Source organism: Mauremys reevesii, linkage group 6 (assembly GCF_016161935.1).
Source record: "Mauremys reevesii isolate NIE-2019 linkage group 6, ASM1616193v1, whole genome shotgun sequence".
Taxonomy (NCBI): domain Eukaryota; kingdom Metazoa; phylum Chordata; order Testudines; family Geoemydidae; genus Mauremys; species Mauremys reevesii.
The window spans coordinates 12740588-12756471 of NC_052628.1; the positions used below are offsets into that span (position 1 = coordinate 12740588).

At 46.7% G+C, this 15884-nt stretch overlaps 1 protein-coding gene across 7 annotated transcripts in view; it reads right to left on the minus strand.

Moving 5' to 3' along the window:
* Positions 1 to 15884, minus strand: part of ST8SIA5 (ST8 alpha-N-acetyl-neuraminide alpha-2,8-sialyltransferase 5) — a 104505-nt gene that overhangs the window by 33722 nt on the left and 54899 nt on the right. For 5 of the 7 annotated variants that reach the window (XM_039545096.1, XM_039545095.1, XM_039545097.1 and 2 more), the window contains exon 3: positions 12465 to 12572. The exons of 1 other annotated variant lie outside the window; for it this stretch is intronic. In XM_039545096.1, coding sequence (XP_039401030.1) covers positions 12465 to 12572 — 108 coding nt within the window. Of the gene's footprint in view, positions 1 to 5119; positions 5469 to 12464; positions 12573 to 15884 lie in introns of those variants that run through there. One more of the 7 variants, XM_039545099.1, reaches the window with a different exon arrangement.

Sequence of the window (15884 nt, forward strand, 5' to 3'; positions counted from 1 at the left end):
GAAGGGATTCTACTAACTGAACAGTGCCTACACGATGAAAGGAAACCCCAGTAATAGTACTGCATTTCTAACAGAGGAACTCCATTAATTAATATTTGAAAAGATTAGAGGGCCATATTGTGATCCCCTTATTCTCCCTGAGTAGCACCTCACTTCTCAAACAGCCTCATTGCTTTCAGCACGATCTTGTGAGAACAAGGGATTCGCAGCCTGGCTCCTCGGACTGTCTGCTACACAGGCGGCTGGTGAACATATTTCTTGGGGGGCTGAGCCTGCTCGGCACTCACCTCGTACTGGCAGCTCTGGCCTGCAGGGCTGGGCCCAGCTATCTGCTCCAGCCTGTTGTTCTTGCTGCTCGCAGATTAATCACCTGCCACAGTATCACTTGATGATAGAGTAGCCAGGGGTCTGGTTTTCGACCAGAGCGCCTGGTTGAAAAGGGACCCTGGCGGCTCCGGTCAGCACTGCTGACTGGGCCATTAAAAGTGTGGTCGGGGGTGCAGCAGGGCTAAGGCAGGCTCCCTGCCTGCCCTGGCTCTGTGCAGCTCTCCCGGAAGAGTCTGGCATATCCCTGCATCCCATAGGCACAGAGGCAATGAGGAAAGCTCCGCGTGCTGCCCCCATCCCGAGCACTGACTCCGCAGCTCCCATTGGCCGGGAACTATGGCTAATGGGAGCTGCAGGGGGTGGCGCCTGTGAACATGGAGGCGCCTGGCTGCCCCGCCCCCTAGGAGCCAAACATGCCGGCTGCTTCCGGGAGAGCTGGAGCGCACACCCCAACCCCGTCCCACACCCTAACTCCCTTCCAGAGCCTGCACCCCAACCCCCTGTTCCAGCCCTGAGACCCCTCCCCAGATTCCACACTCCCTCCCACACCGCAACCCCCCTGCCCTAGTCCTGAGCCCCCTCCCACACCCAAACTCCCTCCTGGAGCCTGCACCCCCTCACACACCCCAATCCCCTGTCTCAGCCCTGAGCCCGCTCCTGCACTCCAAACCCCTCATTCCTGGCCCCACCCCAGTGCCCGCACCCCCATCCAGAGTCCTCATCCCCTCCCGTACCCTGACCCAGCCCAGAGCTCTCTCCCACACTCTCAACTCCTAATTTCTGGCCTCACCTCGGAGTCTGCACCCCTCCTGCATCCCAATCCCCTGCCCCAACCCCAGCCCAGTGAAAACCCCAGAGAAGGGGCGGGGCAGGGGCGAGGCAAGGATGTTTGGTTTTGTGAGATTAGAAATTTAGCAGCCCTATTCAGCAGGAGGGACCACCTGTAAAAGGTGGCTCAGTCTCCATGCCAGTCCAACCATTACTCTTTATGATGAGACTGCCAGAAGAGGGTATTAACCGTGATTGAGATGTTGGAGCAGTAGAAACTGATTTGAAAGCAGCTCATCTCACGTAAGCCATGGAACAACTGTCACGTAGACTATCACCCTAATCTGGATTTGAACCATGAACCCACAGACAAAGTCCTCTAGCACCAGGTTATCCAGTCCCCAGTTGTCACAGCTTTAAAAGCCCCCTAAAATGGTATCTATTAAACACATATTAAAATCCTATTTGCCTCTCTTTCTCCCCAGTAGCATTTGCTCTATTTATTTGCTTTTAATAGAGGCAGCTTGCTGAAATGCAGGTAGGCCTCTGCCCTCAGAACTGCGGTGTGTGGTACTTTCCCATGAGAGGCACTGTACCTTCACCCACTCACTATATTATAAGTGAAGGTTCTGCCTATTAACTCCCACTCTACATTATGCAATTCCTTGCAACTGACGAGGCACTAGGCTTTTAAGTAGTATAATTAGCACAAATAGGTAACATGACAGAAATCTGTCCTCTCTGTTCTCTTCATTAGTCTAAACTTGACAGATAGCTAAGAAATGACAGCGGGGTACATTTTATTTTGTTTTAGACTATTGATTACCCAGGTGCACGTTCTCACTGACAGACACTCAACAGCCATCCCTTTTACCCAGTGGGGCTCGATGTTCTACCTTCCCAAGAACAATGATCGTTCTTCCATGAATTCAAAGAAGTTTTTACAATGCATGCCCAGAATGTCACTTCTCTCTACTTTAACCTTTTTCCCCATCTCTGGAAACCTGAGTAATTTTTGTCCCCCACCCCCAAGACCACCAATTAACTGAAAATACACACTGATGCAAAAATATACACACTGACACAAAAATACATGAATCTTCACCTAAGTCCAAAATGAATCGAACTATATCAAAACATACAGCACACGTACAGGAGCTGTAACAGGCCCAAAGATGCAAACACACTGGGTTAGATTTTCTCACAGTGGTACACTATACACTTTGTTTACAAACTACTGTAGGTACATTCAGGTCACTTTTGGTTATCTAATATTTGACGTCTCTCTCTAGCATCAAATCCCAGGTCTTAAAACAACACCTACAGCTGCAAGTGCAGGAAGAGGATTCTTTCTGTATGACTCTCAGTAGTGAAATGAAATGTGATTTGCACTGTGGTCTTCCAGCTTTTACGAGCTGAGGCTTTCTTCCTCTCTAACCTTCATTTCTCCTTCATGCTTTTATTTACAGCTGTGCAGCTTTTGAGTTCACTACTGATAGGAGGAATTGGCACCGTGCTCATGCATTGGCTACTTTTTTCAGAGTAGCAGCTGTGTTAGTCTGTATCCACAAAAAGAACAGGAGTACCTGTGGCACCTTAAAGACTAACAAATTTATTTGAGCATAAGCTTTCGTGGGCTACAGCCCACTTCATCGGACGCATAGAATGGAACATATAGTGAGGAGATGTATACATACAGAGAACATGAAAAGGTGGGAGTTGCAAAACCAACTCTAAGAGGCTAATTAATTAAGATGAACTGTTGTCAGCAGGAGAGAAAAAAACGTTTGTAGTGATAATCAAGATAGCCCATTTAAGACAGTTTGACAAGAAGCTGTGAGGACTGTAACTCTTAGCTCTTTGATCAACTGCAGTTAAGTTACCTCTTCTCCTTGAACCTTCAAGATCTCCTTGATCATGCTCCATCAATTATGTCTGCAACCTCAGTCCTGCCCTAGAGGGACTCTACTTTTGGGGCGTCGGTTCATTAGATATGTTGTGCAGATTTTAAAAATATCGTTAAGTGTCGTTATCAGATGTGTGTCTTTAAACGAGCGCTTTCTCTCCTACTGGCTTGTATATCTAAGTCAGCACGCTCAGTTTGTGATGACTACAAGTCACACTTCCACAGCAAGGGATCCTGATGCCATATGGACAGGATTATGATCTCACTGCAGGAAGAACAAGCTTTTCTCCAAATGAAACGCCTTCCGGTGGCTAAGAAAATGAGAAGTCAAGGACCAGGTCCTGCGGGCTTTTATGAAGCTCTAAATAAGGGGAAAGCTCTATTGACTTCAGAGGAGGATCTGAGTGAGGGCCCAGTCTCTCTTACCTTCCTCACATGAATAGTTCAATGTGAATACTAGAATAAGGCTTGCAAGGCTTGGCCATTAACAGAGATTTCAGGATTTGGCCCAAATAAATTGATAAATGTATTATCTCCTTTTAAATTCTGACCCCAGATTTGTTATCCACACGGCAACGCTTCCCTAGCATTTTACATCTTCCAACGGCTGTCCAAATAGAAACTAATCCTCACCATATCCCTGAAAGGTAGGTAGGTAATTTCCCAATTTTACAGATGAGGAAGCTAATGCAGAGGTTAAATAACTGGCGTGGCAGAGCCAGAATGAGAACCCAGAAGTTCTGGCTCTGCTCTCATTCTACACCAGTGAAGCCCTGTTAACTAGAATGAGATTGCACCAGTACCACTGAGTGCAAGACTCTGGCCTCTGATGTTAAGTGAAATAACCTTTCATATGGTATCTGTGAAAGAGAACACCTGAGAACATACTATTGCCAAATGGAATCTCCTGTTTCCATAGCAGCTCAGAACTGGCAAGGAAGTGGGAACAATACAGCGTGTGGATCAACTTACACTCCTCTAGAGGCATGGGACAAAAAAGTCACATTGCTTTGCATGCTGTTTCTGCAGTCTGATAAACTATCAGTGGTAGCTTGATATTGGGAAGGGTCTTTAAAGTGAAGGAGTGACTTGTGTGGGGGTGGTGTGTGTTGTAATAACTGGGCCTACAAACTTATCCTAATTGTAAGATCAAGTGTAAGGTGGTAGTAAAAGTCCATTTAATGTCACAACACTGTAATAATAGTTAAGGGGAGAAGGTGGGAAAGGGAGACAGAAAGACTAAATTAGTCTGAACAAAAAAGGCCTAGTCGGTTTAATTCAAAGACTGTGTTAACAGCATGCCTGGTAAATAAGAAAAGTGGGGGACTGAAAAAATCAATAGACCAAAATTGGTGTGTGGAAAAGAATAAGAGGAAGGGCTGTTCCACCCACCACTCCCTGTTGGGGTCCTTAAAAGAAAACCTTGTGGGGAAAAATTAAGAAGCAGCAGCTGTCGGCCAAAAATGTCTAGCAAGCCAAGACTGTCTATTTTGCAACACTGCTGTAGGCCTGTAACCAGAAAGGCAGTGAAAAACAATGCCCTATGCCCAGGGGTGGCCCAGGCACCAGCACACCAAGCGCGTGCCTGGGGCGGCAAGCCATGGGGGGGGCGCTCTGCTGGTTGCCACGAGGGCGGCAGGCAGGTTGCCTTCGGCGGCATGCCTGCGGAGGGTCCGCTGGTCCCACGGCTTCGGCGGACCTCCTGCAGGCTGCCGCCGAATCCGCGGGACCGGGGACCTCCCGCAGGCAAGCCGCTAAAGGCAGCCTGCCTGCCGTGCTTGGGGCGGCAAAATACCTAGAGCCGCCCCTGCCTACACAGCCTACTGCTGATGCGTGTTTGCCGGGTCTTGGCATGGCTCATGAAACCATGTGCCATGCCTGTGTTTTAAGCAGTGTTGTTGCAGCCATATTGGTCCCAGGACATCAGAGAGACCAGGAGGGTGAGGTGATATCCTTTATTAGACCAACTTCTGTCGGTGAGAGAGAAGTTTCAAGCTACACAGGGTATGTCTACACTGCAATTAGCCACCTCTGGCTGGCCCGTGCCAGCTGACTCAGGCTTACGGGGCTCAGGTTAAGGAGCTGTTCAATTGTGGTGTGTGATGGGGTGCAACTCACCACTGCGGCGCCTCCTGCTGGCTGCCCTGGGGATTCGCTCTGTATGTCAGTCCGCCCTCTACTGGTGATGTCTCGGCAACATCACTTCTGCTCCTGGGACCCATGTCACTCCCAGGACCACAGCATCCTCTTCACGACACAGCCCTCCGGCTGTGCCACACTCCATGTTCCCCCCTTCCAGGGGACAGTATCGTAGTCCCTCAGTCCAGCCGCTTCCTCAGTGGCAAGTGGGGATGAGGGGGATACGGGCCTGCCCACTACTCTGGGTCCCAGCCCAGGGACCCTGCAGATGGCTGCCACTTGCTGCATCCCCTTTGACTCATCTGTAGATTTCCCTAGGCCACTTCTCCGCAGCCCCAGCACCCTCTTTGCCCTTGCCTCAGGGCCTCAGCCTGCAGATCCCTGCAGCCTGCCAGGAGCTACCTTTAGATCCCTGGGTCTCTGCCTGAAGCACCATTATGTCCAGGGTGCTTGCTGCCTTCTGCCTGCAAGGCAGCTAGTCCTCCTCCCTCCTCAAGCTCCAGGGAGTAACTGAAGCTGCTCTGCAGCCCTTCTTATATGGGCCAGCCCTGCCCTGATTGGCTGCTCCTCCCAGCCCCCCTCTGATTGGCTGCTTCCTGGCAGTCTCCCAGGGGCTCTATTAACCCCTTATGAGCCAGTGTGGGGCAGACGTTCCACCACTCTAGCCTGAGCTCTGGGATACTCACATCTTACAGGGTTCAACTGGCCATAGAACTGGTCCTTGATGTCAGAAGACGAGTCGAGTCTTGGGGCATACACACTCACAAGTTTGACTGGGCCCTCAGATGTGAACAAGCATAGTACCAAAATTATCTCTGATCCATCTGTAGGTGGCTCAATCATCCCCAGAAGTGATTTCTTGATGGCAAACCCCACTCCAAGCTCTCGCGTTTCTTCTGCACTTTTCCCCTACCGGAAAAATGTGTAGTCGTTTTCTCTGAGAGATCCACTTGATGCTAGCTGTGTTTTTTGGAGGGACAAGATATCCAAATTGAGTTCTTTCAGCTTGTCATTGACCACAGCAGTTTTACGTGCATCTTTGATCTGCTGAAGGTCCTCAGATAATCCAGTTGGCATGGTGCGGACGTTCCAGCACCCTATCTTTAAGGATGTTTTCTTTCTTTTACTTGATTTGCCCGGTGCACTGATTACAATCCACTTGTCATGTTATAAAAAACTCTAAGCTCTAATCACCCACTGAAGCAGGCAGATTGTGGTGGTACAACACTCTATTGTCTGGGGACTGCCCAGTTTTATGGCTGGCAATAGTTGTCCAGTGAGATACGATGATCTCTCCCTCCGTCGGAGGCAGCCCCTGGCGCTCAACTTTACACCAATCGAGTAAGAGCTTAGAACCGGTGACTGCTGCCTCCCATGTTGTGTCGATGTTCGAGGCAAAGCTGGAGTACCTCTCCAGGGCGCAAGCCTGGGCAAATGATATGGAGGCCCTGAGTTGCTCATGCATCAGGTCCCCCGTTTTAGCATCATCGGTAAAATCCATAGGAAAGGAAGAACCAATATATCTGGTACCCAATCCGCTGCAGATACTAAAATGTTAGTACCTGAGCGCCTTTGGGGCTCCACTCCGGATTTTCTGTCTAAATTTACTCTCATAGCCTTACATTCTCCTGAATTCACCCACAAGGCACTGGGACTTTTCTGTCCGGGATCGTTCCCTTAGCCTTACACCCTCCTGGGCTACCCACAAAGCAGTGGGTTTGATGAGCCGCAGATAGTACCATCTACTCTCATTATGGTAAGCAGGCATATATTAATAGCACTAAAAAATTAAGAGCAGTGGCAACGGTAAGGGCTAGGGATGGGTGAACATGTTTTGGAAAGAAGAGCACTGCCAGACTATGACACTGGAAAGGATTTAGGCGTAATGGTAGATAGCCAATTTAACATAAGCTCCCAAGGTGATACTATAACTAAGAGGCTGAGCACTATCTTCAAGTGTATACACAGGGAAACCGGGGCGCTGGAACAATTTTTATAGTGGGGATGCTGAGAGCTACTGAACCAAACTGTAAACCCGGCATATAATGGAAACCACTTCCAGCTGGGGGGAGGAGAGGGGGCAGCACCACCAGCACCCTTAGTTCCAGTACCCATGCAGAGGAATATCAATTGGTGTAGGGAGATTGTGTTACCTCTATATATGGCTTTGGGAGACCATTACTGGAATACTCTATCCAGGTCTGGGGTCCACTTTTCAAAAAGGAAGTTGGAAAATTGGAAAGGGTTCAGAAAAGCGCAACAAGAATGAATCAAGGATTGGAGATGTACTTTATAGCGTGAGACTTAAGAAGCTCAGTCTATTTCATTTATCCAAGAGAAGGTTAAGAGGTGATTTCATCCTGGAAGACATGTACGTACATACACGGGGAAGAGATTTTTGATGGTAGATGGCTCTTTACATAGGCGCCGCCTTCCTTGGTTCCCAGGGGATGCTCTAACCCCACTCTGCTGCAGGCCCCACCACCACTCCACCTCTTGCCCTAGATCTCACCCTGCCTCTTCCCACCCCCACTCCAATCCCACCCTTTCCCCTTCTCCCCCAGTGCCTCCTGCATGCCACTGAACAGCTGATTGCAGAGGGTAGGAGTCGCTGGGAGGGATGGGGAGGAGCTGATCCCCAAGGCCCACTGGCAGACGGGCTGTGCGGGAGGTGCTGATTCGCAGAGCTGCTAAGCACCCCTGGCTGGAGTTGATGTTTATGGCTTTTTAATATAGCAGAACAAGGCATAATGAGATCCAATGACTGGAAGCTGAAGCTAGACAAATTCAGACTAGAAATAAGTTATGAATTTTTAACAGTGAGGGTAATTAGCAATTGGAACAGTTTACTGAGGGATGCGGTCAATTTTCCATCACTTGAAGTCTTTACATCAAGACTGATTATCTGTGTAAAAGATACACTATCACTCAAAACAGAAATTACAGGCTTATTGCAGAAATTACTAGGTGAGGTTCTGTGGCCTGTGTTATACAGGAGGTCATATTATATGATTATAATGGTCCCGTCTGACCTTAAAAATCTGTGACTCTCTGACCCCCCTGAATCTTCACTAGTTTTTAGAACCAAACCTTTTATGAGGTTCTGAAATGTTTGGCTAACTTAGTTTTCTTCCATTTCCACAAGCTTCTCCACTTAAAGATTAGAGACAGCATCAGAAGTGTCAAGATACCAATAGGAAAGCTGTTCCCATGAGATTTTTGGCCAGTTTTCCAAATTCTAGGGGTTCAGTCAAGCATCCAAACATTCGGATGCTTCCCCACACTGGACCTGAATTCCCAAACTGTGGATGTTCACTCATCACTAAGAGGGGCCTCTAGCTTTTAGCTCCTGATCTGCACCACAGGCTGTGCACTGATGATGACCCTAGCCACATGCATCCCCACCTGAGTGAATCTTAGGGTTTGCACACACTAGCACTTACTTTGATATAACTTAAGACACTCAGGAGTGTGGAAAAGCTGAGCTACTGCCCTGAGCAACGTAAGTTACACCAGCCTAAGCGCCAGAGTGCACGGCGCTATGTTAGCGGGAGATGCTCTCCCGCTGACAAAGCTACCGCTGCTCAGGGATGCGGCGTTATTAAGCCAATGAGAGAGCTCTCTCCCGCCAGCAGAGAGCACTGGCTGCACTACAGTGGCACAGCTACATCAGTACAGCTGCACCACTGTAGCGATTCTAGTATAGACTAGCTCTTAGGGATGTCATTGGTTCCTCTTGTTGGATTTCAGGGATGTCTCCATTCTGGAATCATGTGAGAAAGGTTGTGAAGGCTAGGACTATAACAGCGTTTAAAAGAGAACTGGATAAATTCATGGAGGTTAAGTCCATTAATGGCTATTAGCCAGGATGGGTAAGGAATGGTGTCCCTAGCCTCTGTTTGTCAGAGGGTGGGGATGGATGACAGGAGAGAGATCACTTGATCATTACCTTTTAGGTTCACTCCTTCATTGGCCACTGTCAGTAGACAGGGTACTGGGCTGGATGAACCTTTGGTCTGACCCAGTACGGCCATTCTTATGTTCTTATGTAAAGCCCCATGACATCTGCAGACAATTCACACATCTGCACTGTTAAGATTATGATGGTCATTCCAAGGGGTGCCCTCTTCACCACTACTAGCTCTTCCTGTCTGTGTCCTCCTGGCAACAGATCTCATCTCCTGTTCAGTAGAATTCTGATTTTGACCTCCTCTTCCCACATATAACACATTGCTCCTTTGGGATTTAGCACTATTTAGCGCAGCTGCTCAATATGCTTATCACAGACAACAGAGATGGTAATTGACCTAACGCCTAGTCCTGCCATTGCAGAATCGTTCCTTACAATATATTCTCCCACAACTGCATGGTCACTTCAAACTGATACTTACACCTACATTGCAACAGTGGTAGGAGTATCAGCAGGAACTAAGAAAAAGCAGTCCTTGAGGAAGCATCAAAAGTTCAGACTAGTAGCCCATTGTTTGTCTATTAATCCAGAGTAAACTCTCCCTGCAGAGGACATTATGTAACAGTACTGATAAGAATACCACAGCCTCCAAACTTTCAGGGTCATTTACGTTGTTATTGATTGCTCTGAGAGGGACTGCTGGTAATGTCAACAGTAACATGGACTGTCATGTATTCTCTTCAGAAGGCATGCCCAGGACACAATGTGTCAACATCAGTACAGCTTTAGAAATAATGTCTTTAATCTAATTTTTGGAAATTGGGAGCCTTTGGTCTCTCTTTGCTTTCTAGGGTGATGCATCCAGACCACATCAGCTCCTTTGTGACATGCCGTGATGGGGGAGGCTGCAGGGAAATTCCATCCTTTCAGAACCCTCTCATTTTGAATACACTGCCGTTTGCTTCTTTTAATCAAGTTCATTCCCATCAGTCTGCTTGAAATAAGCAGCTGATCTTGTTATCCATATGATCCCCCCGGGGGTCCTATCAAAGCACATGACAAATCTTATAACATCAAATGTTTTTTTTCCATCTCCCTTTCTAGCATCACAAGCAATACCTTGGGCTCTTCCTGGTTCTCTCTCATGAAGAATTTTGGCCCCTTCTCTGTTAAGAGCTGAGTCCAGCAAGGTGAGGCACTGCCAAATTCACGGACTGTGAAATCTGATCTCCCCTGTGGAACATGGCTATTGCAGGGGATGGGGGCTCCTACCACGCGCTGGGCTCCACCTACTAGTCCTGGACGGGCTGGGGAGGGCCAGAACTTCCTCTTCCCCTGCAGGGGCTGCTCCCAGGTCAGGGTCAGATCCAGCTCCGGGAACCTCCCCCAGCTACAGGAAGCTCCGTGGCTGCTGGCGGGGAGCCCAGCTCTGAAGGCAGTGCAGAAGTGACGACCCCCCCCCATACCCTGCGACCTTCAGTGCTGCATACACTGACACACATTATTTATATACATCATAGAGCTCTGCATTGGTCAGAGGTGTGTTAGTTTTATATAATTATAATATCTATTCAAATTGCTATAAATATTTACATACACACTTTACAAGGAGGTGATACTCTCTGATAAACTAGATTATGCAATAAATCACATTTACTATGAGGTGGTCAAAGGTGCATGCATTTGGCACTGGACTTCAGTGGGGTTTGACATCCAGATCTGAATTTCACATATACAGCCTGTTTGTATAATAGACTGGATCTGAACTGAGACACTAATTTTTGCGGGAGTAAGCAGGTTGAAAATCAGATCCAAATTCTTAATCTCTTAATCCCTTATAACTACTTGGAACAACATAGTCAAGAGTTCTCACTCTCCAACACCACTATAAAGCATAGTCCAATTGCATCTATCAAGGGTGCTTAGGGGAGGAAATCTCTACCTTTATTAATTTTCAGCAAGAAGATTTCTTTCTTTGTGTCTCATGCTGTTTTCTCATATGCCAAGTGCCCAGACTGAAGACTTTGCATATGTGGACTGTAAATATATACACAAAGAATATAAACAAAGATCAATACAACAAATGAAATTTAAAAATATGTAAACCAACCATTTTAGCCCAGGGGCTAAAAATGCAGTTATGTTGGTCCTTTTCATAAGGCTCCCTTGTCTAGTTAAACAGAATGAGTGACTGGTAGCACTGATATGGTATCACATTACAGCTCAGGGATCCCTAACAGGAATTGCAGAGAGCTGCTTTAGTTGAGTGCGACAGTATCATTTTGACAGGACAGCCTTTGTACTTCCATTTGCCTTTCAAATGCTGTCAGTTCCCTAGATGTAGTGGGGTATGGTTACTGAAATACTCTATGATGATATTTCACTCAGAGAGTTTAATTTATCCAGACTCTCTAGCGCTGTATTTATACCCAGAAATTCCATCTGGCTTGGCTTTTTTTGTTATTATTACATTTTTTTCCTTAACTGTGTTTCTAAGAGCTTCCCTTCTATATACTGTACCTGATGCTGCCAGAGGGTCAGCACTCACAATTCCCTTTGAAGTCAGTAGGAGTCGAGGGCACCCCCACGTTGGGTAACAATTTGTGTAACCATCCCTGACTGGCCAACAGCATGATTTGACCTCAAGACTAATAGCACTGAATACATAAACCTCTATTGCTTGAACTAAATAACTAAGTCCCCTAGCTGGGAACAGTAACAGACTCATGAATCTCTTATATGGACCAGCCTCTGAGGTTGGGGGCAATAACACAGACCCACATTCTCATGAGGACAGTCTCAGTATTGGCCCCAGTCCTGCAACTGGATCTATGCAGGTGAATAATTTTCCTCCTCAATGGGGCTCTGCATGGATACAAGGATTGGTCCATGTGAACCTGACAGCAGAGCTGGGGCCCAAATTGGTGAAATCACCTTATAATACAAACTGTGTTTCATTTAACCACCAGCTATAGATATAGATATAGATATAGATATAGATATATAGATAAATATTAGTGTTTAGCAAACGGTTAATAAACAATGGGAGTAGATTAAGGCACTGGCATTCCTTCCGTACAAGTTAAAACAACACCTCTACGGTAACTCTTTTTGGGATTTCAATTGGTTTTAAGAAAAAAGAGTTTTCAAAATAGAGTAAATAAAGGGAATAGCAACATCTTGGCAGAATGATTTTTTTCTAATAGGCACCCTAACAATTCTACTACAGGGAATTACAATTACAACTATATAAATATCAAGGTCTAGGTTCACCAGTATGTCCTGGTGCAAAACACGTGGAGTGGCCTGGTGAATCTGGCCCCTGTTATATATGCTGATACTCCCAGTTTGTACAAAGAGAGATCTACATCGATTGGAGTTCTCCCCTCCATAGTCATTCTCTTGTGTCTGTACCTGGTGCCTGTGTCACTGCCACTCTTCACTGCTCCACCATCCGTGAAATTAAAGGTCCCGGTCCAATTTGCCAGTTCCTCTCCACTCTGCCAGCTAAACTGCAGCCCTCTAATAAGAAAATGAGGCAGTTGATATTTCATGTCATTCATTTGATTAATTCTTTCAGCATGTGTTCTGCTGTCCGTTTCTTGATACAGCAGATGTGAGACATTCACCAAAAGGGGAGGAGGGGATTAGATTAAAAAATTAAAATACCAAGAGCCATGAATCATTGTTTTATTATTGTTAATAGTTACAGTTGGAGCTTTCACTTTGCTCAGCCTGATTTTGCTAAATACAAAACAAAACCTGTGGAATTAAAAGGCCAAATTGTCAAAGATAAGCACCTGGGTTGTGCTTGCAAAATAAGTGTACATGGACCAAGTAGGTAATTTCATAGAGAGAGAGACAGGTGCATGTGACACCAGCTGATTGCATGTGCAAAGAGATTTGAAACTTGGCTCAGTTTGCAATTTGGACCCACAGGTTTAAAAATGATGGAATTTAGATGTTGTCTCTGATTTGTGGGCCATGTTGGAAAAAGGTTTGAAAATCCCTTCCCTGTCATTATTTATGACATCTGATTGCTTGCCTAAGTCACATGGTATTGTTTCCATTCCCTGATTGGAGAACTAAAGTGTTGAGCCATAGTGGTGCAAACATTCACCATGACATTAGGCAGTTTTCTTAAAGCCCCAGCTCTGGTAATCATGTATGTATGTGAGAATCTCAGCTTCCATTTTAAAAAAATGCTTCTAGCCCTCATGGTTCTGGAGCAAAGCTTGAGAACATGAGCCGAGAGCTCCCCAAAGGTTCAAAAGCCAGCAGCCCAAGAAAAAGAACCATGATTTAAATAAAAAAAAACTTCTGATTTTTAAGCCAATCCATGATTTGGGGGGGCCTCACTCATGATTTCTGAACACTTGGGGTGACAATACTGTTTTCCCAATGAAAGTTGCTTACCAGCATGGGCTGGCTGGATAGTTAGAAGCTGAGCTGTGCTGTGCTGAGGGAACAGGTTGTCAGCTGATTTATCAGGAAATTAAAGGCATTTAGATGGAGGGACGAGGTGATCCATCTATGTCCTTTTAGCAGTGTAATTGGCAGCTGTTATCTGCACAGGAAGTGAATTAGGAAGGCGGAACTGCCTGAGACATGTAAATGAAGGGTTTTCTTCCTTCCAGAAGCAGAGAGGGAGGACAACTCCAGTTGTTCTCTAGCCTGTCACCAGGTATATGTTTTTCTAAAAGATTTGCCTAGGAATTATTCTGGGGAAGTTCTATGGTTTGTGTGATACAGGAGGTCAGATTAGATGATCACAATGGTCCCTTCTGGCCTAGGAATCTATATGATAGCAGTTTACTTGTTCCAGATGGGGAAAATCTGTGGGTGGGCACATGCTTTTTATATTGTTATAGGTGTTCGAAGGCACTAATAAATCCCAGTCAGATCTCTGGCACTAATTTCTGCTAGTGCACCAAAGTAGCAGCATTTCACAGAATGAATAGCACACAGCGAGTAGCCAGTGCTCGTCTACCGCAAATACCCTTGCTTGCCAGCTAATGTGGGTGTTGCTAAGATGAACAGCCATCCCGCAAACATCTGTGTAAACCCATTTGTGCAAATAGCAAATAAGGAGGGAAACAAACATGGTCAAACCAAATGGCCAGATGGAGTTCAAACGAATGTTCACAAGCTTGTTTTTGCAGCATGTGGTTAGCTCCATCGTTGCCTCTCTTTATCTGCAACATGACCTACCAGCAGGTGTTGTTTCAGTGGTTCCTACTTGTGTTAGTGCAGGCTAGTATGGCAAACTAGCCTCCTCCCACCTACCTTGATTATGAGCCTCTCGCAGGGCACAGCTGCATGGCCACACTCCACCTCCAATATATCTACTGTGTGCAATAGCCCTAACTCCACCAGAGAGGTCCTTTGGGGCCATCTGCCTGTCCCAAGTCAGGGTAAAGGAGGAGGGTTGGGCGTGGGGCTAGCAACTCCACCCTGTAAAAATCAGCTTGCTACAGAAACGCCAACAATAGAGTTAACAGAGACTTTTAGCCTGGAAAAAGAAGGGTCTTCAACTCGAAGATGCATGACGCTGGGTGGTGAAAGCCGCGAGGAAGCCACTAAGCCGATCACCCTTCTTGCAGCCAGGAGGATTACCATCGGCACATGGAACGTGAGGACCATGTACGAGTCAGGAAAGACGGCGCAGGTTGCAGCAGAGATGAGGAGCAACAACCTGACCCTACTAGGCATTAGCGAGACAAGATGGACGCAAGCTGGACAGAGACGACTGTTGACAGGAGAGCTGTTGCTGTATTCAGGACATGAAGAGAGCGACGCACACCACACACACAGGAGTAGGCTTCATGTTGTCCAAGCAGGCACAGAGAGCACTGATTGGTTGGGAGGCACATGGTCCCAGGATCATCACAGCATCCTTCAGAACTAAAATGAAGAGGATTAAGATGATTGTTGTTAAGTGCTACGCCCAACCAATGACAGTGAAGAGGAGGACAAAGACTACTTTTACAACAGACTCCAGAAAATATTAGAGACTCTCCCAGACAAAGACATTACCATCCTTATGGGAGACTTTAATGCCAAAATTGGACCTGATAACACAGGATACGAACAAGTCATGGGGACCCATGCTCTGGGAGAGATGAGTGAGAATGGAGAGAGATTTGTGGATCTGTGTGCACTTAACAATCTGGTCATAGGAGGCAGCATCTTTCCTCACAAGCGGATCCACAAGAGTACCTGGGTATCGCCAGCAGGCATGACAGAAAACCAGATCGACCATGTCTGCATTAGCAAGAAGTTCAGAAGATCCTTGCAGGACGTTAGAGTTAGAAGAGGAGCAGACGTGGCGTCCGACCATCACTTAGTGGTGGCCAGATTGAAGCTGAAGCTGAAGAAGAACTGGATAGACGCGTCAGACAGAAGAGCGAAGTACAACGTCAACCTTCTGAAGGACCATAAGACCAAGGAAGATTTTGGATTGACGCTGAAGAATAAGTTTTCAGTACTACAGGATCAGTCTGAGGAAGAGGAAGACAGTGTACTCAACAGATGGCAGAAAGTGAGAGACACACTTAGGTCAGCATGCCAGGAAGTGCTTGGAATTAAGAAACACCAGCAGAAAGAGTGGATCACAGCAGAGTCCTTGACAAAGATAGAAGACAGAAAGAAGAAGAAGGCAGCAGTCAACAACAGCAGGACTAGAGCAGCAAAGGCCAAAGCTCAAAAAGAGTATGCTGAAGCCCACAGAGCAGTGAAGAGGAATATTAGGAAGGACAAGAGAGATTATGTGGATGGACTGGCAGCAGAAGCAGAGCAGGCAGCATACAGCGGTAACATGAAACAGCTGTACGA